Below are 26633 nucleotides of genomic sequence, written 5' to 3'. Positions count from 1 at the left end.
AATGTCAGACAATTCATAAAATCTTTTCACAACCACGATATCTTCTTCATCTAGTTTACCTTTACCATGCGCAAAGCCATGTTCCTCCGGTAGCTTCTAGAGATAAAAAGAGGTTCCTAAATCGTTTAGTTATTTCTATCTAAGATCTTGGCCCGAGGTATTCTAAGGTATCAATTGGTGCGTCGTACTGCAAGAAGAGGGGAAAAACTACCGGGGCTCTCTCAGGGGCGTTCGTCGGAAGGAATTATTTATTGCTTATTGGCCACTGACGCTATTATATTGGAAAACTTCGGTGCCTGGGATCGCACAGCGAATCGTAACGTCCCTCCTAGACACATGATAGTTCACCCCCTCCACGTAATCGTGAGACATGTCTTTCCCCTTCCAGTCTATAGCCCCGCTACCTACCTACCTGCCTAGGTATCCAGCGGAACGTCTAGGACAAGAGACTCAATGCTATCTATCCTTCGTAACAAATCCCGTTACCTCATACTTATAAGATGCTAAGACCGGTCTTACCTAGGTAGTGATTCGCAACCAACGCCTTCTCTCTGTTTCTGGCTCCGCAACCTTACATGAATTATATTACAAGCAAAAGTTCTGAACCAGATTCAGATTATTGGGCACTTGCGTCTGCCATTGCAGATCCGTGCCCACACGTATGTACGAGTAGACTCGGTACATTGATGAAAACTTTGAGCTAGCAACGCAAAGAGTGCAGTGTAGGTCCTCGGTACCAAACTAGTCATCATGTCGCCATTGTCCTAAGCTTCTTGGACTAGGGTCTTATTGCCGTGTACTTGTCCCTTTACCTCTCCATTGGCTAGTAGATGTGATTAGCATTGCAGGTTGCGGCTGTTTTCTCAAAACCCAGCGTTTCATTACCGGCCTTTCAATAGTCGAAGAATGATAAGTCATTCCCGTAGGTAAATAGTACCATTTGACTGTACTTCACGTTGTCATTAAGAGAATGCGGATAAACATGTATGATGCTAAATGGATATATATACATTCCGTATTGTTTTCCAATATTAACTAATGCCTCCTAGGTAGCCAGGCTAATTTCCTGATTATACAATGCATCTTAACCCAGTCAAGCCGGAGAAACGAGATGTCGACTATCAAAGGGCTCTAGCCAAACACCTAATTAATGAATTCGTCAAGGTTTATCCCGACAAGGCATCCGCAGTTCACCAACATCTTGAGATAGTCAAGGTGATCTTGGAAGATATAGTAAAGGCCAGCGGCGTCCAGGCAAATCCAGTACTCACAAGGGTCAAGGAACTCTCTTCAGCCCTAGACTCCCTTCAGAGACGCCAAGTTGCCCGGTTCGAGCGACAAGAGCTAATAAAACGCATGTGCCGAAGGGGTGGCAACTGGGAGCAGTACTGCAAAAGCCGTGGCGAGGAACGAATGATCGACAACTGGGGACCGTTTGAGAATGTCCAAGATATGATAGGCGTTCTCCACGACTTCGGTGGCGCTAGGGTCTGTACCTGCACGCCTAAAGGTGTTAGAAGGGTTGTCTCTTTTCTTCAACAATGCCAACACGTGCGAGTCTTGAATATCGCTTATAAGGCTAATGGCAACTCGGACTTGGCTGATCTCAGAAGCCATGTAGAGATACTGGAGCTTGGGCCTTCTTCGTCGGGGCCGAACCGTACGGAACATAAAATGGAATCACTATCAGAAAAGAAACGGCCTATTGGATATCGAGCAACACATGTAGTCGTTGAGATGCTGGGGGACGTTATCCCTAAGTGGCATAGAGACTCTCACTATAGGATCGAGATTCAGGTCATGACTATCTGGATGCATTGGTGGTCTCAGGCTGAACATGGAATTGTTTATAAGCCTCATTGTCACCAAGCTTCAGACCAAGTAAAGGAAGTGTTGAATTCTTGGAACGGAAAGGTTACGGCTTTGGAAGACGGATTGGATCGGCTATCAGAAGGCTCAACAGATCCTATCATCTCTAGCGCAGTAATCAACCTCATACTCGACCTTACATTTATTTCACGCCCCTAGCCCAGCTTTCCGGGTGTTTTATGAGGCTAGAAGGACATTAGAATTCAGTCACGGGATATGAGATAGACTCTTTAGCATAGTAACTAAAGGGAACAAATATGAGCATGAAGAATTATTCTTTCGCATGTCTAAGAAGCTACCAAGGTTATGTTTCGATAGGCATAGGGAACCCCTTTTACCCCTATTTTCTGATCACGTGATATCCCACAAAGTCTTCCCTTACCTTCGTACCACCTTTCGGGGAATGGCTAAAGCCGCAAAAATAGCCATTCAAAGGCCTTCGAAGCCAGTAGTCAAATGATCATTGCAACTACTATGTATATCCAAGAATTACTACTTGTGATCGAAAAGGGTTCACTCATGTTGAAGAGTGAAGTAACGAGGGAGGGTAACAGAAACACGAGGGGAGGGTATGCCAAGCGCTTAACGTAAATCGACTCAATAGTAGACCTGCGAGAGTCCAGAAGCTGTATGATAGATGTCATAATAGGCATCATGGCTTCTAACGCTTTGCCATTTTGATTAATCTGGCCTATGACATATGAAATATCTCGCGCCAGGCCTTCATGGAGGTTATTCCCGTGATTATTTCCGTCCGTACTTGCATAAAACTCGGCGAAGTGTCTTAAGACGTTCAATTTATACAAACTCTGCTGGCTACGTCGGCGCCATCGATAGAGCTCGAGGATATCAACGCTGTCGAATTTGCAAAGACGGTCTCTGACGTTTTTGATCGAATACTCGTAAGCTTTCACGTACCGGCCCATTATCAATGAGTATGTTAACCACTCATCGATTATCAATTTGATTGGACCAACAGCTAGTATAGAAATGTCGTAAGTTGATGGTAATTGTTTCGACGCTTGTGTGCATTCTTGAATCAACATCGCTACCTCGTCTAACATGGACATAGGTCGCACTTCCTTAGAAGGGGAAGCTGTTTGAAATTCAGAAAATGCGACCAGTCGGTTTTGATTTTTTCTCCTTCTATACGGGACCTGGCGAACTCGGAATTCATCTCGCAGTACGTTATCATCCGCTGAGAGGTGGCCCATAACATCAGCCGATAGAGAATCCATTAGCATGAGGCCTAACGACCATTAGTCTCATCTCAATGAATTGTACGTATATACATGGAAGAGGAAGGAAATAATCAAGATAAAGGCATAGGATATGATAGTCAAGACATACAGATCCATCGATCATCATTAATTCTCTTGTGTAACATAGAGAAACACGAGCGAATAAACCCGATGCGTTTCCCAAAGAGGGCTGGGAGACATCTTCCAGGCCGTGTCACTTTGTTGCGGAGGTATATCTCATATGGGAAATCTGAGTGCGTATCCGTATCCCCTAAATTGATTGGCCTTTGGTAGTGGATGTTTACGAAACCCTCAGACCCAACACGTGTCGGAAGAGATGTCATGAGTGACGATGGAGGATTCCTCTCGATCTCAACAAAGCTTTTTTCGATATGTTCACCGAAAAAATTGGGATTAATATCAAAAGCCCCCCCTAGGATTTCGACGACGTCCGGCCTGACGTCTTCTACCAACACACACAGTCCCACTGCTTTGGACGCTGTATCATGTTTAGCGTATCTTGATATCTGACTAGCGAGCTTTTCAGCATTCAGTCTAGAGTATTCCGTAACTCCATCTTCGTAAAACTCCAAGGACGCAATATTACATCCGAGTTGCTCAACCTCTGGCTGCAGACAGGAACCCCTCAAGAATTCAAACAAAAGCGACGGGCCAGGCGATTCCTGGGATAAATTTTGCACGTAGTCAAAATAGGGCGAACTCATTTGTGTACCTGGGATGGTAGGTATTGAAAGGTAAATATTGCAGTGTTTCGCACTCTTAATAATCTGAGTAAGGTATCATAGGGGATATATCAAGCACATTAAGCTGTGGAAACTGTTCTGAAATGAATGATATTCTCTAGATATCCTTTAAAGAAATTATCTACGTGTTCGTCTCTTTATATCATTGACCCTCTAGATAGCAGAGTACTCTCGTCGTGATTAATAAACTAGGACACATCCACTCATGCATATAAATGCCCAACTAAGTGGTTGTGCTACTTCTCACATGTCATATGAATAGTTTTGTGAGGCAGGTGCAGTCATTTTCGCCAATGGCCAGTATTTCATACCAGAAGGCTCGGGCTTCGCCGCGGCCGGCTGAACACCGATACGGACGCCAGCCATGGTTCTAAGCTTCCATACATCAAAATGGGATTTGAAATCATGATAATAATAGATTACTTTACATTCTCCGGTCCTTTTCCGGCTCGCCCTATTGCGTGCTGTTCCTATACGCCTGAGAGGGTGGCCATACATCCAGAGATAGCGAGGAACCCCTTTAAACAATTAGGAATCTAAGTATATAATAATGTAAATTATGCACTTATCCCAATAGGTGCCTAACGTTCATGTGCCCAGGCACTCACTCCAAATATTATATAGAATTCTTTATTTACATCTTTCTTCTGGATTATAGTCTTACCTCAACTCAAGTGTGTGATCTGGAAGGTCACGATAAAACTTGTTCCTCACCGCTTCGCCATCCATCATACCGTGAACATAACTTTCCCCTATGAGATTGTAATAATACCAAGGGTCTTCATCCTTAGCTTTGTTTTGTTTTTCCACGATCTGTGCTATTTTCCCTTTATCTTTTTGCGCATCGTCTCCATTCCGTATTTTTTTAATTTGCCGTTTGAATGAGTTTTCTGCCTCTTGAATCTGTCTGTCCATCGTGTTTATTTTTTTCGTCAACTCTATTATTTCTCTTTTCTCTTTCAACTTCTCCTCCGAATCATCGCGGGCTTTTAATTTCTGAATCCTTTTTTGTTCGCACCGCTTAATCACTCCCTTAAGCTTTCCACTGCATCATCAAACTCCTCTCTATCAACCTCTATGGATGTTTTCTTTGTGCTTTTTCTCAGAATGACGGGTACTGTGCAACCGTAAATGATCCCAACTTTATCTCCCTTGCTAACCTCACTCGATGCAAGCCCTAGAACACCGCCCTTTGTTTTGAACAGTCGGCGATTCCAGATAACGGCCTGAACCCGTCGGCAAAACTCAGAAATAATTGAATTTCGCTCGTCGTTAATGAGGGCTATCGTATTTATACCTCCACTTCGCAGTCCTCCTTTCATGGCTGACTCTCTACACGCTCTAGAGTAGTAGTATGGCGGATTTCGGTTGTCTTTGCCCCGATCTGCAACCAGAGTCCTCCAGAACTCATCAGGCGGATCCTTGTGCTGGGGGTCCTTCCAACCACCTAGTTCAAGCCAAGTTGCTGGGATAGATCCATTTTGCGAGGCATCTGTTACCTTTACGACTTCGTCGAATACGAATCCCTTGACAAGAAGGCTATAATGCAAAAGAGGAGGCCTTTTCCGGAACTTTAGAGCCGCCATGTCTACGCTTTGTGTTTGATTGGCATTATAATTTCTGTGTCCATCTTCAGGGGCACCGACAAGTGGGTCAGCGTTTATCCTACCTGTTTTTTGAATATTCATTCCTGGGTGGTGGAACAATCCGAATGGCGCCGAAGACGCTCGAAGTATCCAAGACGGAAGTTGCAGATCGGCATTCTCCGTATAGTTCTTAGTATTTGCTTCTGAGGCACCATAGGACCTGGGATCGGGACTTGATTTTCGTTTCTCCAGTTTCGCGAGATCAGGAAAGTGTTTTTCTTTGTATTGTTGCCCTGGCTCCCATCCTCGCTTTTTTTTCTTTTCTCGGCCAACGTTTCCACCACAACTTTCCCGCTCCGTCCTCCCAGGGGTATTTCAGCTCCTCCTTCCACCAGTAGCGAAAGTTTCCATCCTTCCAATCTTTTTTTTGCATTCGTCATCCACTCCTCTGTACTTCGACAGTCACGTCGTATAACCCACCATATAGGGCTTTGGTCATTCGTTTTTTCTTCCCATCTGCCGAAAATATATTCGTATTTTCTGTGTTTCATCGTCCAACCATCTCTCTTGGGCTCTCTGGTCCGCCCTTTTCCTTTAGTCGATACTGGATCTTTTGCCAAACGGATAGATCTATTTTTAGGTTGTTCGAGGGCCCATGGACGACAAAGAATATCTAGAGCTTGTACAGGGTCTAATCGGTATGCACGGCAAATGCTAAACTCCACAAAGTCTCGACAAACATCAGTATATGGCCTAGAGTAATCAACCCTAAATGGCTTCTCTTCAAGGAATGAGGAGAGGCCGGTTCGCATGAAAAGCTTGTAGTTTTCATCTTTCAAGGCCGAGTCTTCGACAGATGGTGAAGCGTCTCTGGCTATGGCTAGAAGAGAGTATATAACATCCCGAGGTTCTGAGGTCTGGAAGATAAATATAGTGGTTACTAAGTACTGCAGACCTAACAAGCTGCGTCTCTCCAAGGGGTCGATCGTCGGGAGATCAGGTGCTTTTTCATGTTGTTCATTCGGATATTGATTGGCTAGTTCGCTGGGCCGTTCGCTAGGCAGGCCTTCAGGTGATTTACTAGGCGATTCCCTGGATGATCCGCCAGATGGCTCCTTAGGTGATATACTGGATGATTTTTTCAATAATTCTTCTTCGATGATATCCTGGGGAAATCTAACAACTTTCTGCGTTCGGAACACTTTGCTGGTAGCCTGAACCAGAAGGCTGGCTCCAAGTTCAGATACATGTTCAAACCATCCCGGAACATGACGAAATTTTTCATCTTTTTGCATTACTTCAGACAGCCGGTGCGTTGCTGTTTCCACTTCAACAAACAGCTCAACGGCCACAGCGAAGTCGCTCCAGGAGATTTGGTCAGAACCGCAGTAAATAGTCCCCTTTCGGTCTAAAGCAATCTCTTGGATCATCCAGCGACGCGAGAACCATGGTCGTTGCATGAGTACCATCAATGCTCGCCATTTGTGCGTGTATTTCTTGTCGGAGCAAATGGCGTCGAAGTTTTTCAGTACCATGATTTCTTCCTTGATAAACCGGATTGCCAAACCGCTTTCACCGTCGGCCTGTCCAAGCCAGATGCATACTTGATCTGCGCGAGTGTAGATTCTTGACATCATCTGGACCTGATGGTTCCGCTCGATGTCATTGCGTTGATTTATGCACATCGAATCGATCCAGATGGTTCGAGTTTCGTCTGCGCGCCGTAAATGCTTCAATGCCAATGCCAAGTTTCGTTTGATGGTCCTCTTAAATGATTTCTCGCCCCTTTCAATTCGGATCGCGTATTCCTCTCGTTCCTCACCCCAGCACCATGATATCGCTTCGTATTCGATCCGATTTTCTGAAACGATCTTATACTCTTTGTCTTTCCATTCTTTCTCGAACTCCTTATAGATAGGCCTTTCCTCTTTTGTGCCTAATCTTCTATATTTCTTATATGCCTCGGCCTTCTCTTCGCGCATTTTTTCAAGGATACGGGGTTTTGTTAGTATATGGAATGCGTTGTCATAGTCTGCCTCAATGAGTTGACAATCGATCTGATGAACAGTTGAGGCAGCGGGCTTGAGACGTAGAAGACGGATGCTTTTTGTGTTGCTCGATAATCGTTCATACTGAAAATTTTCAACATGGTCTAGCTCAGGGTCATCGAACCTCTGAAGTTCAGAGCGCCCATTCCCCTCTTTAGCGACAAAACGATAGATGCAGTCGTTGACTTTCAAGCTTTCTCGACACGCCATGCCGCCGCTACCCCAAGTATATTAAATAGCGAATAGGATTCCAACACAAGCGTCCGCTGAATGAGTCAGATAAGTAGCCCTTATGTAGGTATCTTCAGCCGTAATCTGTTAATAATGAAAACATCCGGAGACAGAAGAGAGCAACTTAAGGGGATCTCAGAATTTCTAAAATATGGATGAACATGACCGAATTGAGCCGGCGAAATCGACAGCTTTATTTTTATGCAGACCTCATGAGAAGCCACAGGGAGCTTCAGCTGTATAATAAGTTATAATACTGGGCACTATAACACATAGCTGGAATCCCACGTTGCCATTATGACCCTGCAAGCGTCGTAGCCTGCCTCATAATATGCAAGCCACCAGACAATCGTTCATTAAAATCTGTACCTAGGCGATTTCGGTCGCAGAATTAAATTGACATCAGATTTTACGCGCTGATATATCAAGCCACATAGCCGGTGTAATATGAACATGCAGAATATCGCCACAGAATAAAAGGCAATCATATAGAATTCAGGTAGTCCAACACGAGCCTCGCCCCAGAATGGCCTATGTTATGTAGCAAAATGGTATAGAAACCCCCTATGGTTGTAGAAAAGTAGTTTAGTATAAGACTAGGAGGCGAAGGGGTCATCCCGGCGCGCACATATAGTTACATTTTCGTAGCGATCAGCTACGCGCGGTAACACAGATAATGCCCCTTCTTCCCCGGTATGCGGTCGCTCTTGTGACGCAAAGAATTGAGGCTGAAATGCGGTGAGCTCCAGATGTTAACATCTTGCAGAGCTTATCTAAGGCTATTGGGTGCCACAGGCCAGAGTGGTCTTTCCGAAGACGCTTTCCGCATCCTGTGGCGATTGCTGATGTATCTGGTACCTAGGTTACGAGGGTCGCTTCTTACGGAGTTCTTACCTAGTCCAAAAGAAATATTGACTGCGTCGGGATCCTACGTTCGCCATACTTCCGAAGGAAGCCGTGCATTAGTTGTATCAACTGGATACCTGAAGCTGTGGTCATGATGATGTCTTGCGCCCGGAGTCCTGGAGCCGTGTAAAACCAAATCGGAAATGCATCCATTGGACGCAGGGTGATGGGGACAGAATTCGCCCCGATGTAGCAACCGTAGAACTGACTATAGCACCCCTAGCCGAGAAATAGTTATCACAATCGCTTAGATGCCCTCGTATTCTCTAAAAGTGAAGTGCAGACTTTATGGATGAATGTGTCTTGCCTAGAAAAGACGACGAGCCTAGTAGGCTTCGCCGCACCAAAAAAAAAAAAAAAAACGGCTCGTAAATATGCTCTCGCCAGCTCCCGTTGTGGGGCTACAAAGTTACTCGAAGGTTCTACCATAACCGAGACACCGTCACGCAACATTAGGGTAGCTGAAATGACTTATCAAGATGGCCTCTTGGCAAATAGAAAATTCAGCAAGGCGCCCGCCGTAGACACGAATTATAAATGGCTCCAAACACTCTCAGCGTAGGTAATGTTTGCAGGGGTTGCTGTTACATCGGTTTTGCGTAGCACCTGGATCGGGCATTCAAATCTCGTTGACGCCATTTTGTCCGTAAGAGCGGAAGAAGCCCAAATGAGCCCGACGCCGCAATGTTTCGCAGCGAACACAACCTAGCGTTCATTCCGGAAGAGACCCGGGGGGAGGAGGGGGCCTTCAGATCGAAGACACCAAGAGACGCCACTCGCATGGGTAGGTACTCTTGTTCTGTCGGCCTATACATTCATTATTGTACCCAGTGGTACAACTGTAAACCAATTGCTTTTTATCGGTTCTAACATCCTTGGGCCAAAAAGAATATCTGGATCGGCCTATACCTGCAGGCTGAGGATAATGAGCATGAATATGTATTCATGTTAAGACGCGGCTGCATGCTTATGTCAACTTTCCCCGTTTATTCAACAATAAAGGTTGGAGTGAGACCATCATGCTATGTCAAAAAGGCCCAATTTGAGAGGGGAAATAATGAATGATGTATGGAAACAATATGTAGATAATTTTAACTCCTAATATTGAAGCAAGTGAAGGGATCCTGAGGCTGCATACGGCAGTTAATAGCGCGGGATGGGCCCAGATATCCCCTGTTATTTATGTTAGTAACTATCTAATCATTCGACAATATGAAAATGCAAGTTCAAATATCTAATCGAAATTCACACGCAATTTCAATTATTGCCAATGGTATGTTCTGATATGTAGTGTTGTTGGCGTAAGTGATGGTTTACTTTCTAGCTGCTAATTAATCGTCGCACCTACACAAATAAAATAGTATCCCCACTAAACCCCGCTAAAGAAGTCAGAGCTTCCCCACGTAACAATTAACCTTAGCAGGTCCCACCTATCTGCTAACTTCACATTTGGGAACTGGCAACCTTGTTTGTTAATTCCATTCTCTATTTTAGACCGAATAGCTTCTACCTCTGCTCTCATTACCCCTCATAGACCAAATTACTTTCACTTAATTCGAGATTCCTGCTACCACAGACAAGCTGATAACCATGGCAAGTCCCAAAGTGAGCGAAGCGCTGGCCCAAGTCCAATCATCACCAGACCCCGCGTCTGCCTACGAAAGCCTTCTCGTGAACCTGAAATCCGTATCAACACCACAAACACTCCTCAACGACCTAAAGGCCATTATCGATGCCGTATTCAGCACTTCACAGCTTGGCGTAGTCGCTCAACGATCACTCCTCGGTCGCTTCGTAACCACAGTCCACGAATTCGAAAACCCAGACGTATGGGTAGCAGCTGCTGAACACGCCCTCGCAGTCCTCTCCTCCGCCTCCGCGGGCCCCGCATCGACAACAACAGCAAATACATCCACCGCGACCACCACATCCGGCACATTCCTAGACCAAGCCGCCTCCCTCCGCGAGCTAGCAGCCGACGGCCACGAAGCGAACGAAGACAACATATCCGCCGCCCGCGTACTAGCCGAGATCCCACTCGACAGTTCCCAACGACGTGTAACATACGAAGATCGAGTGCGCGTATGGGTCCGGATCGTACGTAACTACCTCGAAGTCGACGACACAACCTCCGCCGAGACCTACCTGAACAAGCTCAAGAACGTAATATACCAAGTCTCGGACCCAGCCCTAAACCTCCATTTCCGCCTCTCACAAGCCCGTATCCAAGATGCACAACGCCAGTTCTTGTCCGCGAGCCAGGCTTATCACGATATCAGTCTCTCTGCTGCGATTTCTGAGGATGAAAGATTGCATACCCTGAGTATGGCTGTGAAGTGCGCTATCCTCGCACCTGCCGGCCCGCTGCGTAGTAGGGCGTTAGGAAAATTGCTTAAAGACGAGCGATCGGCGGGCCTACCCGAGTTTGGCATGCTAGAGAAAATGTTTTTCGACCGATTACTGGCCCCAGACGAAGTACAGAAATTCGCGGAGGGATTAGCACCCCATCAGTTGGCGCTTACCGCGGATGGAACGACGGTGCTTGCGCGTGCTGTTGTTGAGCATAATTTACTGGGTGCGTCGAGGCTTTATGCTAATATTGGGTTTGATGCTCTGGGTGAGCTTTTGGGCTTAGATGCCGACCGTGCGGAGGATACGACGGCGCGGATGATTGAGCAGGGCCGGCTGGTGGGTCGAATTGATCAGATTGAACGTGTGATCTGGTTCGAGGCTGGTAGTGAGGGGGAAGCATCCGGTGAGAAGGGCAGTGGTCGTGCTGATGTGAAGGTCGGAAGAGAGATGCGTCGTTGGGATGCCAATGTGCAGAGCTTGGCGGAGGAGGTTGAGAACGTCACGAATGCGCTGCAGCGTGAGTTTCCGGATTTCGTGGCTGCGAATTTGGTCGTATGAGGGGTGATATGATGCTGCAGAAATATGGTGGAAGTGAAGACGGACAATGAAAATGAGAAGGAAAATCATTTATGATTAATGGCAATGAATGAGTACCCCTTGGTTTGGCGTTGCCGGATAATGAATGAATGCATAGATACGGCGTCACGGATAGATATTGTTACGAACCATACCGGTGCACTGAAATAAAAAAGTACTACTGAATGAAACAAGACTGAATAATTGAGAGTGTGCATCTTATGAATTAATATAATCTAGTCTAGGTCTCTCTTGCGGACTACTATGTATCCTTGACTAAGCAATCGCGGGTTCCCTCGCTCCTCTTCGAATATCATCTCCTCGATAGCTGCCCTCTGTCGTGGATCCGAGGCGATGGTACTAATATCGGTTTCTTGGGCCTCTGCAAGTTTCACGATTCTGATTAGTTCTTCGGCAATCTTCTCCCCCATCAAATTGTAGCCATCAGCTGTGAGGTGGACACCGTCCATTTGCCAATACTTTGGTCTGTCTTCAGGTACCATTTCGTGGTATGGTAATGCATTATATAAATCGAAGTAAAAGCTATTTGCATGAAGTCAGCATTCTTAACTCGATAAGATCCCGTAAAAATCACTTACAAGCCCTGCTTCTTATGCTCCTTAATCGCCTTATTCACCTGTTCTCTCCGCTCCTTGACATCTTTATACCGGGACCTCGTATCTGGTATTGTGAGAGCGAGCACCTTTCCACCCTTGAACATAGGTATCTCCCATGTCCGCTTCAAGGCAGCAACAATATCCTCAGGAGTGCAGCCCCAACCAAGGTCACTGAATACGGGTTAGCTTATGTCTCGATATGGCATTTTTATGCCTGAGAAAACCCCCGATTTGAGGCCATGTATGAGGGGTTACCTACTTCGTCCCGCCTAGTACGATTGTCCAGTCATAAGGTTCCTTGGCTTGTGTCGCTATTCTCCCTGGTCACACATTTAGTAAGTTGCTGTTTCACCTCAACTCATAAGATAATGGGCATAGAATGCTAAATGAGGGTATTTTTGTGATGGGGATTGTGAGATTATGAGATAGATGAGTCATAGCCGAATAAGAACCACTTACAAGAATCCCTCATGCGCTGCAAATACGACCCCCGCGTCACCAAATCCCCTGGCACGCCCTCAACCTCATACTCGATCTCACTATAACTATGCACCAACAGCGCATCCTCGAGCTTCTCCTTCAGCTTCTCCGCGTACGGTTGGCTCGCGGGGTATCCCGCCGTCAGCGAGTCGCCGAAGCACAAGATGCGAAGCGACGGCGGCGTCATCTAGCCGGGAATCGGTGAGATCGAAATAAGTAGTGATATCGGGATATGAATTTAGGACTGGCTGGGAATGAAATAGATGTAAAAGCTCGATCTCGATGATATGTCGGAGAAGGTGAGTGTATGTTGAGTGCTCGGACGGATGTAGATCACGAGATTGATGATGAATGGATGGGCCCCAGTCTAGGCGCCAACGCATTCAGGCGCCGCTGCTAGGCGAGAGAGTTACGTGCTTTCTGCCTTCTTTTCTCCGGTTGATAAACAAATGCCGAATGCTAAAAATGAGAATGCAAGAAAAAAACAGTCCGTTCTCTATGATGCGCAAGTCAAGAAATATAAGAGAAAAAAAGACGAAAACCCGGAAATGCAAAAAGGCAAGGTTGTTGTTGTATATATGGAGCAATAAAAAAAGGAGAAAGGAATAAGAATAGAAGGTGTAAAATAAAGTGGATGAGGCTGAACTACGTGGTTTATTCAACCGGATGAGTCCACTTGAGTAAATAATAAGGCAAGAACGGTATGGAGGTCTGTAGGTCTGGTAAGAAGAAGGTACGTACGCTTCGTTTGGTTGTTGACAGTGTAATGTGACTCGTTGGCGTCAGGCAGGTGCCCCTCCAAACACAACACATCATTGATCCGTGGCCCATGCCCGCATCAAATGCTACTGGGTCCGGCAGCTAAAACTAAAAGATAAGCCATCCGTGGGGTTCATTATAGTGGAGCACGAGCTGGCGATTAGCTCTCAGCCCTGTCAGAGCTTCATTGTAGTGGGATACATATATGTACCCTTGTATTTTTATGCAGTTAGTACTGAGGTACCTTACTGCGACCCTGCATATGCTGGGATACTTCTGATTTATCGTCAACTCCGGTGGGATACAACATTGAGCGCAACACTTATATTCTACGACATAAATTTATATTCGTATTTGCGTAGAAAAAATCTTAGTTGTTTTCAAAATTTAATGATGAGATTTCTAGAACCCTATGAATACATGTGACGAGTCGTTGAAGTACCTCAGCTCAGACACCTCATCACACGCCCACGAAAACCATAAACATCAAATCCGAAAAGTTTCTAATTCCATTTCATGCTAATATGTAGATGCAATAAAACCCTCCCTATATCCACAAGGGAAAGGAGATATAAAAAAAGAATTGAAAGTCTGTCTGCAATGCAATGAAAAAGTTTGAGTGCTTGAGACTCATGCAATGCCTTCTACCATATACTTCATCATTTGCCAATCCGGCCTTACACAAAAAATTATTCATCAATACTTGCTTGCTTTGACGATGGAAATCCACTCCTAGGAAATACTTTAATATCCATTATAACGCCTCCTTAGAACTGACAACAAGCCAAAGTGCTTTTGGATGTACCCTGAAATCCGTCCTACTGAATTCAACTAAAATGCCTGTCCGTGGTAAGGGTATTGATTTTGGCCTCGTCCTGGGGTTGGTGGGCTTTGCGCTTGGAATGGTGGTGGTGAGGATAGTTGAGCGTGAGGTGACGGCATGCGATGCGGGTTAAATCGAGGATCAAAGTTTCCGGGTGGAGGAGATCGGAATCCTGGACCAGGAGACGACCAACCACCCTCTTGTTCATAAGACATTGGGGGAGGGCTTCCAAAACCTCCATAATTAGGTGTATTCGGTCCACTTCCACTACGTCCCATATTAGAGTACATACCAGCTGGTGGTGGCATACCAGGCGACGGCATAGGCTGTTGGTATTGTTGGAAGGCTTGCTGTTGTTGTTGTTGTCGTTGGTTGATAGCATGTTGGGCTGCTTGACTACTCCAACCTTGTTTCATCTGCTGCTTTTCACGTTCCCTGGCTTCAATCGCGCCAACCAACCCTGCACTAGTTTGGGGAGGGGCTTTGTTACCCGCCATGTTAATTAACGGGGAGCCCGTAACGCGTGCGACGTGTTCCTGTTCACGGGCTGAGAGGTGTGAATCAACTCCGCCTTGGCCACCTAGCACAGCACCGGCGCCGCGAGAACCCGGGCGTTGAAGCAACTCGCCAGGTCCACGTGAGTTGGGACGCTGAAGAATATCGCCGGCTCCCCGAGAACCAGGTCGATTAAGTAAATCCTGGGAACTGTTTCGAGAGTGTGCAGTACCAATGTAATCCTGACCCTGTCCTCGAGTTAATGGGGGTGTTGGTGTACCTGCTCTAAATCCGCTAAGGGTATTCCCAGAAGAATGCCTTTGATGAGCATATAGTGGTGTCGACGCCGCAGTAGCCGCTCGTTGTTGGACGTATTCTTCAGCCGACAAACCATGCGCAGCGGGGCTTCCTGGGGTCATTGCAGCTGGTTGCCAAACGATACTTCGTCGTAATGTGTCCTCTGAGTCTTGACGACCATGTCCTGCTTCCATGCCGGGTGATCTACGTGGCGCGGGTGCGGGTGAATAGGATCGAGGACCTGGGGAGAACGATCTCGGTGTGGGATTACCGGGGGTGGGAGTTTTCGTGCGTGGGGCTGCCGCATAGTTCGTAGTCGGGCCAAAATCTATATCTGGAATGTCGAAATTAGGTCTAGAAGTTACGGGAGAATCATCCACATTTCCAGTAGAGCGGAGCACACCAGCTCTTGGCCGCTCCCTCTCACTTGAAGATGCCGTATCAGTTGAAGGACGAGAACTAGCGTAATCGGGACTATCGGTTGACGCTGAGTCATCATATCGACTACTTGATTGGCTCTTGCCAGTACCTTGACGTTGCACTGCAGGGTTTGGAGGACCCCGGGGCCCTGTATTAAGAGGACGGATTTGACCTAATCCGGTAGCATCGACTCGATTTCCTGTAAGGCTTCCGCTGCTTGTTGAGGGGGAGTCTGGTGCCATATCATTGCGCCGATGTTGCAAACTATCGGTACGAGCTGGCAATGGCTTCCTACTAAGAGAAGGAGATGTGTTAAGGGGTGGTAATGGTTTACGGTTAGTGGGGGATGTCGGCCCATCTGGTCCACCAGGACCCGGTGGTCCTTGTGGCGGATAACCTCGATACATATTTTCGTTCGGTGGATAGTTCGGTTGACCGCGCCCGTGAGGAGGCATGCCAGGAGGGGCCATGCCTGGAGGAGGACGACCGCGACCACGACCTCTACCGGGGGGAGGCATACCGTAAGGAGGTCCACGTTGTCCTGGAGGCATATTGCCGGGTGGGGGTCCATATGGCGGCCCGTGTCCAGGAGGAGGGGGTGGACGATTACCTGTCGCAGTACCAGGTCGAGAAGTCGGGGTTTTGGGTCGGGGACCTGCACCAGGACTTGGACCTCGCGGACCGGGGGGTGGGGGACCCATATTCTGGTTTTGGTTTAACGGTGATCTAGATCGCATTGCCATGGGGCCCATTTGAGGGGGTGGCAGCCCGGGAGAGAATGGTTGGTTATCCCTTAAAACTTCACGAGATCCGGCATTAGCAGACATCCCAGCGTTATTGGCGTGAGTATGTACCGGTGGTGGTGGGCCACGTTGATTTGGCTCTTGAGGGGGCGGCCCGCGGCGCTCCTCGTTGCTCCTTTCGCTGTCTAATGATTCCGCACTTACGGGAACGCCACCAGCTTTAGCAAGCTGCGTAAGCGTGGTCAATGACAAGCGGCTATTAGCACGGCGCATTTCTGGAGAGTGGTAGGGTCGGGTCGTAGGAACGTGACCTGGTGCGTGAGAGAAACTTGGAGGTTGAGAAACTGGCTCGGGGGTCTGCATTCTTCGCATTCCATCGAAATCACGGATCGGCGCGTCAATCGGCTCGTCGTCAGAGCTTACACGCTCCGGAGTTGAGGCCAAATCATTCATAAAATTACGTGCTGGATTAGGTCCTCGCATGGATGAAGCCGGGCTCGAGGTGTACGAATTATCCTGGTGGGGAGGCGGCGGAGGAGGAAGCTGACCAATGGATATGCGGGAATCCGACGCGTTACGTGCATGCCCTGATTTATTTCCGGAGGCCTGGTCTCGATCCTTGGGAGGTGCCGAGTCTGGTGGTCGACTATTGAGGGACATGGACCTAGATGTACGAACGGAAGGGGGTGCTTCGTCAGCAAAGCCAACACGAGGTTTCGAGGCGGCTGCACCAGCAGATGGGCCAAAACTAAGACGCTTGTTCTGACTGCCAGTTTGACCTGAACTTCCGCTGGATCCGTCCTCGATACTATTCATCCGAGTACCAGTCAACTCCTTTAGTTTCTTCCTCCATTCTCGCTCGTTCCAGCTCGAACTACCATCAGTCAATATTAGCCCGGACACGTCTAACAGTTCTAAATAGCCATAACGCTTGTGCTTTGGCATCGCAAACATGAGCGATCTCGAGTCTAGAACGCTTGCAACGAGTCTCCCCGGGCGACCGTAGAGACCAAAGGTGTCCCATGTGGGAAATAGAAACCTCAGCATCATCTCAAAACCACTGACAGCTGGGTTTACTTCGGGCATGATAAATACGAAACCCTCGCTCTCGGATGGTGGATCGGAATGAATCGTGATGTTCCCTTCGATCTTGACCAACGTCGAAGCATCTATCAGCGATTTAGCTTGAGGGTATAATGCGTACGCCGAGTATGCGTCACTGATCGTTGCTATCGGCAGCATTTTCTTGGCTTTCTTCCCCTCTCTTTTCGTATCGTAGAACTTGATATCTCCCTTAAGCAATGGGACATGCGAACGGTCGTATGGCGACTTCTTCTTGTGCTCCTTTATCGCTTTCTGGTACTCTTTTTCATCTGGTGGTGTAATAACACACCAGCAACGCCTCCACGGTACACCAGCACCAAATCGAACTCGGACCCATTGATCAGCCGGAGTACGTGCTCTTTCCATTATTACACCAATGTTGTTTAGCGTCTTGCCTTTGCCTGCTATTAATGCACCCGTATAGGCTTCTTGGAGGGTAGAATGCTCGAACATGGCAAGTCGGATGCCGGCGGTCCATTGTATTAGCGAATGTTTTGAATTGAAATGCAAGAGATATCGATTCCTTCCTGCCGTGGATATGCTGAGGATGTTTTGTAAAGGCGTCTCTTCATTTGACCTTGTGGGTAACGACTCGATCTAGGTATACGTCAGCTCCAATTCCCCTCGCCAATGCTCCACAATTATTCTTCTATTGTTCAATATTCATACCATTTTTATAGAAGCATCCGTCAAGTTGACGAATTTAGGCAGAACTTCGCCATCTTCACCAGCAGCATCCAGTTCTGCTGCATCCCAAAGGGATAGTACTGTTCCTACTAGTTGAGCGAAGCATTCCGTCCAAGTTCGATCAGGGTTAGGTTTCCCCTCTGTAAAGTATTAGGTCCTGGGTTCCTAAAGCCAATTCGTAATGACGCAGACTTACGGGTATTTTGGTCGTCGAGTTTTAGGAAATAACCCTCCTGATATAATTTATTGGCATGGCTATTAAGGAAGGTAAAGATAGGTTGGAGTTCGGGAATCGTATCTCCGCTGACATCCATGAGGGGCGGTTGGTAGGATTGGACCATAGATAATGGTCTCGAATTGCTACGACTTCTCGTTCTTCGATGCGTGTCACTGGATATAGGGGAATCGGCTACGGGCGAGCTATCATGGTTGATTCGGGCGGGAGATGCAGGAAGGGGTGTCGAAACTGCGCGAGATCGTGTTCGATTTCGGAAACCACCAACGTTTATAATGTGATGGGTTTTAGGAGTGGGAGCGTTGTTAAAATCCGATTTGCTATTGAGTAACGGCGGTTGACCGTCTGGCGGAGATGACGAAGGCGTGGGTGATGCGCTGTGGACGTTTTTCGGGTCACCGTTGAACTGTGAGTGGTGCGAACCAGAGAATTGGGACATAAACGAGAGAACTTTAATTTAGGGAGTAAGAATTAGCATAACGAGTTTGTATACCCGGTTAAATGCATTGATTAGTTCGACAATAGCATAAAATAACGGAGAACAACGGGACAGAAGTGTCAGGATATGCTTATTTCGAGGCCTAAAATTAAGAACAGGAACATCAATGCGTGACAGGTGCAGATGCCAACTTTAAGAAGTGATGGTAGGTTGGAAGTTTAATCCCATAGCGCAAGTTTAAGCGTGAGTGTAAATCTCGTTGTAACAATAAACAACTTTTGAGTTCAAGATAGGGCTGACGTATGTATATATTTTCTTGTGAAATTGAATTCAAATCCACGAATAGATGATTCGGTGCGGTATGACCTGTAAATTGTGGTAATTGGAACCCGGCAACACGGCCCAACTTTCGGTGTGAAACTCAATATCCGAATTCAGGGAACATGGTACATATATATATATATCTATTTATGTAGGTAAGTTACTCACTTGAGTTTCAATGTTCCTTTCTGATGAGCTAGAAGATATTATATCGATTGACACTTGTGTTGCTGATGCTAATAATGCAAGAATTCGTTGGCTTCTTGGCCTGCGTTTGTGGTAGGGGTGTGGAAATCATCCTCGTGGTCTAGGTATCTAAGTGGTTTAACATACCTAGTTATTTAGGTATGCTTGTGCAAGGTATGATGTATGGTACCTTTCCACTGTAGGATACGACTTGGGGAATATTGAAGGGATCTCTTCCCCTTCCCGACGAAACGAAATCGGAACAAGGAATGAAAAAGGACAGAACAGATGAAAATCAATGCACTAACCGCGATTCCTGGCCATTTTGACCCAAGACGAACCCAACGGCTCCTAGCAAACCAGAACAAATTCAGAATCTCTTATTCCATCAGACGAGGTGCTTCAACGTTGGTATCTGTCTGGACTACCTGCGGTAAAAAGGCAAGGGTGGCCCACAAGGAACGAACTCTTGGCTGATGATTGCCGATCTCGAATTTCGAATTGCGTGGGCTTCGTTATTATTAGTTGGTTATTCGAGATAATGGAATCGATAAACTGCAATATGTCGGGTAGCTCGTGAAGTAGCAACAAAAAAAAATATTAATCTAGATTCTAGGTCGAAGATGCAAATGACGAAAAAAATTCAAGCAGTCAGATCTGGACTTGTCTTGCAATAGGTGGGCGGGTACGCGGGTTTTGTAGCTCGGGTTCCAAGCGTCTCCACGCGATACGAATTTGTGGAATGCGAGGGAAGGGTAAAGTCTCGGAACCCCGTATATCGTTGTACGAGTTGATATCCTGCGACAAAGATCAGGTGGCCAGGGCCTTGATTTTCTATTATATCTCCCCAGATAACCCCCAGCCTTGAATGATGCAAACTATTTCAAATCCGGGCTCGAAACCAATTTTATCAGAAGCTTCGTTGAAGGCGGGAAGATAAATGGACTTGGATCGGCAGAATTTATCACCCGTACGGAAGCGCCGGACAATTTGATATAATCACCCTAGTTTAAGCTGTGAGATAAACTGCGTCTTCGCCGTGGTACCGTGCTATGTTGAGACTGGGCGTTGTTAGAAGAATCAGTGGCTTTGGATCTGAAGGAACGCCAGCAAGGTAATTTTTGTGGAATGGGGTACAATAATAAAATAGAAATGCATAGGCTATCTTACGGGATCTACTTGGCGGCAACAAGAAAAAAATAAAATAAAAAGGAGCTGGCTTGCCGGATTCGCGCCTATCTATCTACATACGTACACAATAATAAGGGTGGTATGTCAACATAGAGGAAAGTTGATGACAAAAAGGATGACGGAGCAGGGGCATACGTCAGTTCACAAGATGGTAGCCGTCAGTGAATGGCTGGGCAGGTTGGTAGGTAATGGTAGCTTCACATTGATGGGACACACCCGCTCTGGCTCGGAGATACCACCATTTTATTCTAGCCGATACGTATACGGCTTAGCATGTCATACTACTGCAAAGCTACTGTAAATTAGAATATGAATAGCAATACGATAACGGTATGTAGTGGGTGTGTTGCGGGCCTTGTTACATAATACGCCGCGCATATGTATATATACGCCGTCCCTTGACGTCGTACCGTAGATATTGTAACTTGGACATAGATGTGTCGATCAATCACCCTCCATCCAAGCCCGCAACCAGTATAATGGTAAATGACATACTGGCTACCTAGGTAGGTACCTAACTTACGAACAAGCCCTGACGCCCGGTTTTAAAGAGAAAGCCCGCCCCAATACGAAACATCATTTCTAGAAAGATCTACACATCCTCATACTAGAGATCCTCGATATCATACGTAGCAAACAGCAGAAATGAGGGGATTTTGATGCCATGAGATACTATCTATCATTCATTCAACATATATCCTAGTTGAGTTTGGTTGATGGGTTGATGGTTGACAGGTAGTAAGCAAGCTTAAAAAGAAGAACCACGGTTTCTCCCGAGAGACATGATTGGGTAACGAGGAATACCGGATGCGACGGATATTTCCATGTGGATGCGTATGACCAACCTCGATGTATTTTTTTTTGTTCGTCCCTCCCTTGTTTCAGTGGACTTTACGTGGCATATTGTAGTTGTTCACTATATTCCCGGCCTACAATAGATAGGCATCTAGGATCTGCAAGCGCCCAAGTTGTATCGCAGCGGTTCGACTTTGCAGGACAAACCAGTCATGAGATTGTACCTTAGATGTAACAGGTAAGAGACCAGCGAGGAGGCGCTTGGTTGCGTACCAACCACCCATTGTCAACCATTTATTTGTATCTGTAAGGTACGTAAGTCAGACAGTCAGCTCTGACTGCGCGGCGGTGAAATTTTAACAGGTACGAATCTTTCGGCCACCGTTCCACATGCCCGCTATGCTACGACTAGAAGGAACGGTAACAACACCTGGAATTGTTTGGTTTTGCAGGGGAGTTTCAAACCCTGTCCAAATTCAAGCTGTCGACATCGAAACTGTGCCGCAAAATTCCCGTAAGGTCTAGCCGCCTTGCATCTTGCAGTCTTGCACCCTAGTGACAGATCACAGGGGACACCCCCAAAAGGCCAAGATGTCTTGGGTTTCGCTTTTTCGACCGCCGAGATCTGGGCGTCCGTTGCACCGACACATGTAAATGGACGGACGGCACAACATCCTTCTCCTACGTTCTACCATTGCTTGATTGAATACGGGCAAATTTCTGGGCTGCTGGGCAGGCTAGCTGTAATCTGTAGCTAAGCCCCCTTCATGACGCGCGTTTTGCACAATGATTTCCGGCGGTTTTCTTCCTTCATTCAATCAAGGAGAAATGAAGTTTTTATGTATAACGCCAACGGATCAAGGCCGCAGATCAACTAAAACAATAATTTTAAAAATGGTTGTAGCTGATACGGATCCCACGCAGTAAGGAAAAGGGACGTAAATCCCGATGCGCATACGTCATGTTTGCTACCCGGAGCAAATATTAAATATTAGAACAGAGCTAAATCTTTTAGTGAATGCCACCAAAAAGCCTAGAAGCCAAATTAACTTCTTTTTCTCATGACAATCAATTTCACTTACTGTAATATTATCCACTTCAAAGCGACGAAAAGTATATCAAGTGGCTGGAAACTGACCAGATGAGCTCGTCATATGCAACTAACCTCATTTGTGTAGAAACACATGATTTATTATTGAACATACTCCTCACATCACTAGACTATTCTGAAGACACAATACTACCCAGATATCGAACAACTCTCATACTAAGAAGGCGGAGACTGGAATCAGTTATATGGACTTACCCCAAATTCGAGCTTCGTCTATTGTTTCTATTGTTTTACTCCTCCGGGGATCAAGTCCTAGGGGGTTATGGCTGCAAACCTGCTAAATTCACCTAGGCATTTATACCAAGACGGTTATCGGCAGACCCTGAAATAGGTAACATTGCAGCAGATACGCGTATTGGAACGATGCGTACTAAAATAGTCGTAGCCTCGTGGGTCACTTAGTGGCTAGTAAGATTTCATGCCGAAGGTAACATTATAATAACTAATTCGCATTTCCATATGTTCTACTTTCTATTCTCTCTTACGTTATTCTTAGTGGTACCTAGTTTAGCTCTCCCGACGTCTGTCTTGCCTCGACACCCAAGTACCAAGTATACCTAAAAGGGGTCTTCACAGTCTAACATTCTAAGCAGAGAATTCTATAAAAGTAACAGCAGTATCATTCTTAAAAGATACCAATTATAAGATCAATGCAGCGACTTTGATCCTTGCCTAATTGAAAATGATGTCATCGTAATCCTAATTTAAAGCATGAGCCTTGCTGCACCAAGTTCCAAATACCCGGGATCATTAGGTACTGTAGGTACCTCACGTGTAGGATTAACTCTGCATTCAATTAACTTTGGGTGTTACTTAGCGATAAGCACAGCTTAAACTCCCTTATCGCTCTAGAAATGCCCTGCTACCGGCGACGTGATAGTGATTGGTCGCGCAGCCAAGCTTCACCCTCTCAACCAATTTATTAGTTATTTTATGTAGCTTACAACGTAGCGCACGCATTTCTTTACTAGGTGGTATTCAATCCCACGATACTTTCGGCTGCCACTCAAGCGCCCTCAAGGTCCGTGGTTAGACCTCATTCGTTGGCATGAGAAGGTCAGCTCCCTCTTTTTTGTTGGCCTCTAATTTTGGTCCGACGCGACGAATAATAGTATCCTCTGTCCGCTTGACGCGATGGCATCGGCGTCCCCAACATACTGCGGGCGGTAGTCACCCTCCCATAACCACCGAAATATCCGGTCAATTCACAACTCCCATCGAAGACTCCGGTCCGAAATTACCGTTCCGCTTCGAAACGGGCTTTGCGCTGTTCGCAAAACGAGCACCGAGACCGTTCCCCCCACCGTTCCTATCCCCTCCCTCGGGTTCGTTTTCGGACCCCCTTAGTACCCACCACCAGAGTCGCGACAAACGAGCTTTTGTGGACGGTGAACTCATCCAGGGCTGGACGAACGGGGATGATGCTGTATATGCGAGTGATTATTTCATATGCGCCAATGACGGGGTTGGTGCCTGGTCAGCTCGGCCAAGAGGCCATGCAGGGTATCTGTCCCACGGTCACAATGAGGCTTGCGCGTAATTAACAAATGGACACAGTCTGTGGTCGAGGTTGATACTGCACTTCTGGGTGGCGGCGATGCAAGAAGATATTGCGAAATCGCGACCGCCAGACCAACCGTATCATCCTGATCCTATACACTACTTGCAACAAGCTTACGAGCGTACGATCGAAGCCACATCTGGACCGAATGATTGTCTGGGGACTACAACAGCGAGCGGGGCGCAACTCTTCTACAAAGGTGACACCAACAGCACGGCATCATCCCTGTCGCCCCTCTTATATGTCACGAATATTGGCGACTCCCAGGTCATGGTTGTGCGGCCGAAAGCTCGGGAGATGGTTTATAAATCGAAAGAACAATGGCATTGGTTCGACTGCCCGAGACAACTCGGAACCAACAGCCCCGACACACCAAATAACAATGCAGTTATGGATACGGTAGATCTGAAAGAAGGCGATGTCGTGTTAGCTATGTCAGACGGTGTAATTGATAACCTCTGGTCACACGAGATTGTCGAGAATGTGTCTGAAAGCGTCGAGCGCTGGGAGGCAGGGGAAGGAGGTCAAGCCAGTGGTCCTCGGAAGGACGGGGCCAATGGCGGGATGACGTTCGTCGCCCAGGAACTTGTCAATGCTGCGAAACAGATTGCAACAGACCCTTTTGCAGAAAGCCCCTTTATGGAGCGTGCTATCGAGGAAGGCTTGGCAAGTGAAGGAGGTAAGTACCGCATAAGTGCGACCACACTGCTAAATATATAAGAACTAACAAACGTAGGGAAACTTGACGATATTAGTGTCGTAGCGGCCTTGTGCCAGCGGAATACAACATAATAAATCCGGCACTGTGCTATATACAAGGCACACTACCTGCATCTATATATAGGATGCCAATATTCACAAGGCTTTTCAGGCGGTGAAGGCCAATTTATGTATCACTACCTAGATACTGAGGACGCCCCCAATCATTTCCAACGATGGTTGGTGGCACAAGATAGATATCGAGATGGGATTGGCGTTGCATTATTCACGTTCTTGTTAGATCTACAATTATAGATTACCCGTTAGGTATAAATGGCGATTGGACACATTGGCAGTGGCATTGGCAAGGCGTTTAGGAGGAATTTTATTAACGAAAGAAAGACATCGCGACACACGAAAGATTGTCGGATGAGGGCTTCATCAGGATGTAGCTTGATAATGAAAAAGTACTGTACATCGGTAACTGCACTGTAAATTGGATTTGCTTAGTGGGGCACTGCTGTTAAACCCGCTAAATTTTAGAGTGTTGACAGGGGTCGGAAGCTTAATTCTTATCGCTATCCTTATCAGTAGCATTTGATACAGAAGAATTTCTAAAAATCAAACACTTGCGATTTCTTCCTCAGAAATCAACAACTCAATAGATAAACCAAGATGCCTCGCGCCAAACGAGCAAAACAGTACCGGAAGCTCATGGAGCAATTTTCCATGGGCTTTGGTTTTCGTGAGCCGTATCAAGTCTTAGTAGACGCCGACTTTATTGCGGAAGGAAACAAATGCAAAATGGACCTGATTCGCCGATTGGAGGATACACTACATGGACAAGTCAAGCCGAGTACGTCTCTTGCCTCAGTACACTGTGGTTGTATGTACGATTACTTTTACTAATGACGATCTTACAGTGATTACCCAATGCTCAATGCGACACCTCTACGAACGAAAATCAGAACCTGGAGTCCAAGCCGCAATAGAACAAGCAAAGAGCACATTCGAGCGACGACGATGCGGTCATCATCCCGACGAGTATCCGGAACCACTAAGTGCACTCGAATGTATGCATTCAGTTGTCGATCCAAAGGACAATGGAGTGAATAAGCATCGCTACGTCTGTGCTATCAACGATGATGATGTTAGGTCATACCTACGACAAGTAGCAGGAACTCCCTTAATCTTCATCAGGAGGTCAGTTATGATCATGGAACCAATGGCAACAGTTAGTGCGAAGATCAGATCAAAAGACGAGAGGAGCAAATTCAGAGCAGAACTCAAAGCACCTGCCGCCAGAAAGAGGAAGAGAGACGAGGATGAAGATGACAGCGATCAGGACGATGATGGAGAGCAAAATACATCAGGAACAAGAACAGCACAACAGCCTGAGAAGAAAAAGAAGAAACCTTTTGGTCGCAAAGAGCCTAACCCGTTAGCTGTCAAAAAGAAGAAGTCGAAATCGAAACCAACAAACGACCAACATTCTAAAGCATCCGACGCGAAAGACGCGACCAGGGCAGAGGAGGCAGGACAAACGGATGCACCGAAGCGAAAACGTAGACGAAAGCATAAGAGCGGCACAAGTACTGAGAATGCCACTACCTCTAATGATGCCGGTGTTGAGGTGGATGCATAGGTGTTGGGATAGATCTGAAAACTAATTTGCATCTAAGCAAAATGGAGGGTCTGGCATACAAAATTGGCGTTTTCTTGCGATCATGATGGGGATCCTGCGCTTTGTAGTCTAAGCATTTGATACCATAATTTAAGGCTGCTTTTCGTGCTCCCCAATTCTTTCCTCGCGATAAGGAAAGATCCTGCTCGCAGAATTCGTGCCCGCCTCTTAGGTAGATTCGCAACTATTCCCATTTACTCACCGTATCTTTATCGGTTCTAGCACTTAGGTAGCAATAGAAGTCAATAGGGGAGTTTTATGGCATGATTTAGAGGGTTAGTGGGGTTTTACAGCTGTCAGAGGCCGCGAATTAAGCCGTACTCAGCCTCAATTACCACTATCCGATACGCTAGCAAGGATACCTAGGTACATTTACTGACGTATTCAGGCGTATTGATTGTGGCTTTCCACCT

The 26633-nt window shown here is 46.6% G+C and overlaps 8 protein-coding genes across 8 annotated transcripts; 4 read left to right on the top strand and 4 right to left on the bottom strand.

The window, feature by feature from the left end:
• Window positions 1-1077: 1077 nt before the first annotated feature.
• Window positions 1078-2028, top strand: F4822DRAFT_434986 (uncharacterized protein; the record flags this gene model as incomplete). The annotated part of the gene is made up of 1 exon (XM_051462107.1): window positions 1078-2028. The coding sequence occupies one exon, from the start codon at window positions 1078-1080 to the stop codon at window positions 2026-2028; it is 951 nt and encodes a 316-aa protein (XP_051308834.1).
• Window positions 2029-2150: 122 nt separating this feature from the next.
• F4822DRAFT_440757 (uncharacterized protein) lies at window positions 2151-3835 on the bottom strand (the record flags this gene model as incomplete). Its single annotated transcript, XM_051462785.1, has 2 exons — window positions 2151-3118; window positions 3220-3835. 2 exons carry the CDS (start codon window positions 3833-3835, stop codon window positions 2322-2324), a joined length of 1413 nt encoding a protein of 470 aa, XP_051308833.1. The 3' UTR covers window positions 2151-2321.
• Window positions 3836-4474: 639 nt separating this feature from the next.
• F4822DRAFT_440754 (heterokaryon incompatibility protein-domain-containing protein) lies at window positions 4475-7718 on the bottom strand (the record flags this gene model as incomplete). The annotated part of the gene is made up of 2 exons (XM_051462784.1): window positions 4475-5821; window positions 5941-7718. The coding sequence occupies 2 exons, from the start codon at window positions 7716-7718 to the stop codon at window positions 4900-4902; spliced, it is 2700 nt and encodes an 899-aa protein (XP_051308832.1). The 3' UTR covers window positions 4475-4899.
• A 2140-nt stretch (window positions 7719-9858) lies between these two features.
• Window positions 9859-11773, top strand: F4822DRAFT_422057 (uncharacterized protein). The gene has a single exon (XM_051459852.1). It carries the CDS (start codon window positions 10236-10238, stop codon window positions 11553-11555), a length of 1320 nt encoding a protein of 439 aa, XP_051308831.1. The 5' UTR covers window positions 9859-10235; the 3' UTR covers window positions 11556-11773.
• On the bottom strand, window positions 11774-13424 carry F4822DRAFT_422055 (SGNH hydrolase). The gene is made up of 4 exons (XM_051459851.1): window positions 12650-13424; window positions 12450-12510; window positions 12173-12361; window positions 11774-12116 (listed from the first exon to the last, which is right to left on the bottom strand). Exons 1-4 carry the CDS (start codon window positions 12855-12857, stop codon window positions 11810-11812), a joined length of 765 nt encoding a protein of 254 aa, XP_051308830.1. The 5' UTR covers window positions 12858-13424; the 3' UTR covers window positions 11774-11809.
• Window positions 13425-14260: 836 nt separating this feature from the next.
• F4822DRAFT_439086 (uncharacterized protein) lies at window positions 14261-18672 on the bottom strand (the record flags this gene model as incomplete). Its single annotated transcript, XM_051462595.1, has 3 exons — window positions 14261-17908; window positions 17981-18138; window positions 18195-18672. The coding sequence occupies 3 exons, from the start codon at window positions 18670-18672 to the stop codon at window positions 14261-14263; spliced, it is 4284 nt and encodes a 1427-aa protein (XP_051308829.1).
• A 4426-nt stretch (window positions 18673-23098) lies between these two features.
• On the top strand, window positions 23099-25163 carry F4822DRAFT_422045 (phosphatase 2C-like domain-containing protein). The gene is made up of 3 exons (XM_051459850.1): window positions 23099-23779; window positions 23834-24516; window positions 24574-25163. The coding sequence occupies exons 1-3, from the start codon at window positions 23325-23327 to the stop codon at window positions 24627-24629; spliced, it is 1194 nt and encodes a 397-aa protein (XP_051308828.1). The 5' UTR covers window positions 23099-23324; the 3' UTR covers window positions 24630-25163.
• F4822DRAFT_422043 (uncharacterized protein) lies at window positions 25164-26632 on the top strand. Its single transcript, XM_051459849.1, has 2 exons — window positions 25164-25392; window positions 25460-26632. Exons 1-2 carry the CDS (start codon window positions 25212-25214, stop codon window positions 26179-26181), a joined length of 903 nt encoding a protein of 300 aa, XP_051308827.1. The 5' UTR covers window positions 25164-25211; the 3' UTR covers window positions 26182-26632.
• The last annotated feature ends 1 nt before the right edge of the window (window position 26633 follows it).

Source organism: Hypoxylon trugodes (assembly GCF_022578975.1).
Source record: "Hypoxylon trugodes strain CBS 135444 unplaced genomic scaffold F4822scaffold_12, whole genome shotgun sequence".
In the NCBI taxonomy this organism is placed as follows: domain Eukaryota; kingdom Fungi; phylum Ascomycota; class Sordariomycetes; order Xylariales; family Hypoxylaceae; genus Hypoxylon; species Hypoxylon trugodes.
The sequence above is the reverse complement of the archived record's forward strand: the minus strand, read 5'-3'. Positions and strand labels throughout refer to the sequence as shown.

Bases quoted from the DNA above. Each gene is read 5' to 3' on its own strand.
- F4822DRAFT_422057 (XM_051459852.1), top strand. From the start codon at position 10,236: ATGGCAAGTCCCAAAGTGAGCGAAGCGCTGGCCCAAGTCCAATCATCA.
- F4822DRAFT_422043 (XM_051459849.1), top strand. From the start codon at position 25,212: ATGCCTCGCGCCAAACGAGCAAAACAGTACCGGAAGCTCATGGAGCAA. The intron at 25,393-25,459 runs GTACGTCTCTTG...ACGATCTTACAG, and splicing joins ACATGGACAAGTCAAGCCGA to TGATTACCCAATGCTCAATG.
- F4822DRAFT_422055 (XM_051459851.1), bottom strand. From the start codon at position 12,857: ATGACGCCGCCGTCGCTTCGCATCTTGTGCTTCGGCGACTCGCTGACG. The intron at 12,511-12,649 runs GTAAGTGGTTCT...ATGTGTGACCAG, and splicing joins GCAGCGCATGAGGGATTCTT to GGAGAATAGCGACACAAGCC. The intron at 12,362-12,449 runs GTAGGTAACCCC...ACCCGTATTCAG, and splicing joins ATCGTACTAGGCGGGACGAA to TGACCTTGGTTGGGGCTGCA.
- F4822DRAFT_422045 (XM_051459850.1), top strand. From the start codon at position 23,325: ATGAGAAGGTCAGCTCCCTCTTTTTTGTTGGCCTCTAATTTTGGTCCG. The intron at 23,780-23,833 runs GTATCTGTCCCA...AAATGGACACAG, and splicing joins CGGCCAAGAGGCCATGCAGG to TCTGTGGTCGAGGTTGATAC. The intron at 24,517-24,573 runs GTAAGTACCGCA...TAACAAACGTAG, and splicing joins AGGCTTGGCAAGTGAAGGAG to GGAAACTTGACGATATTAGT.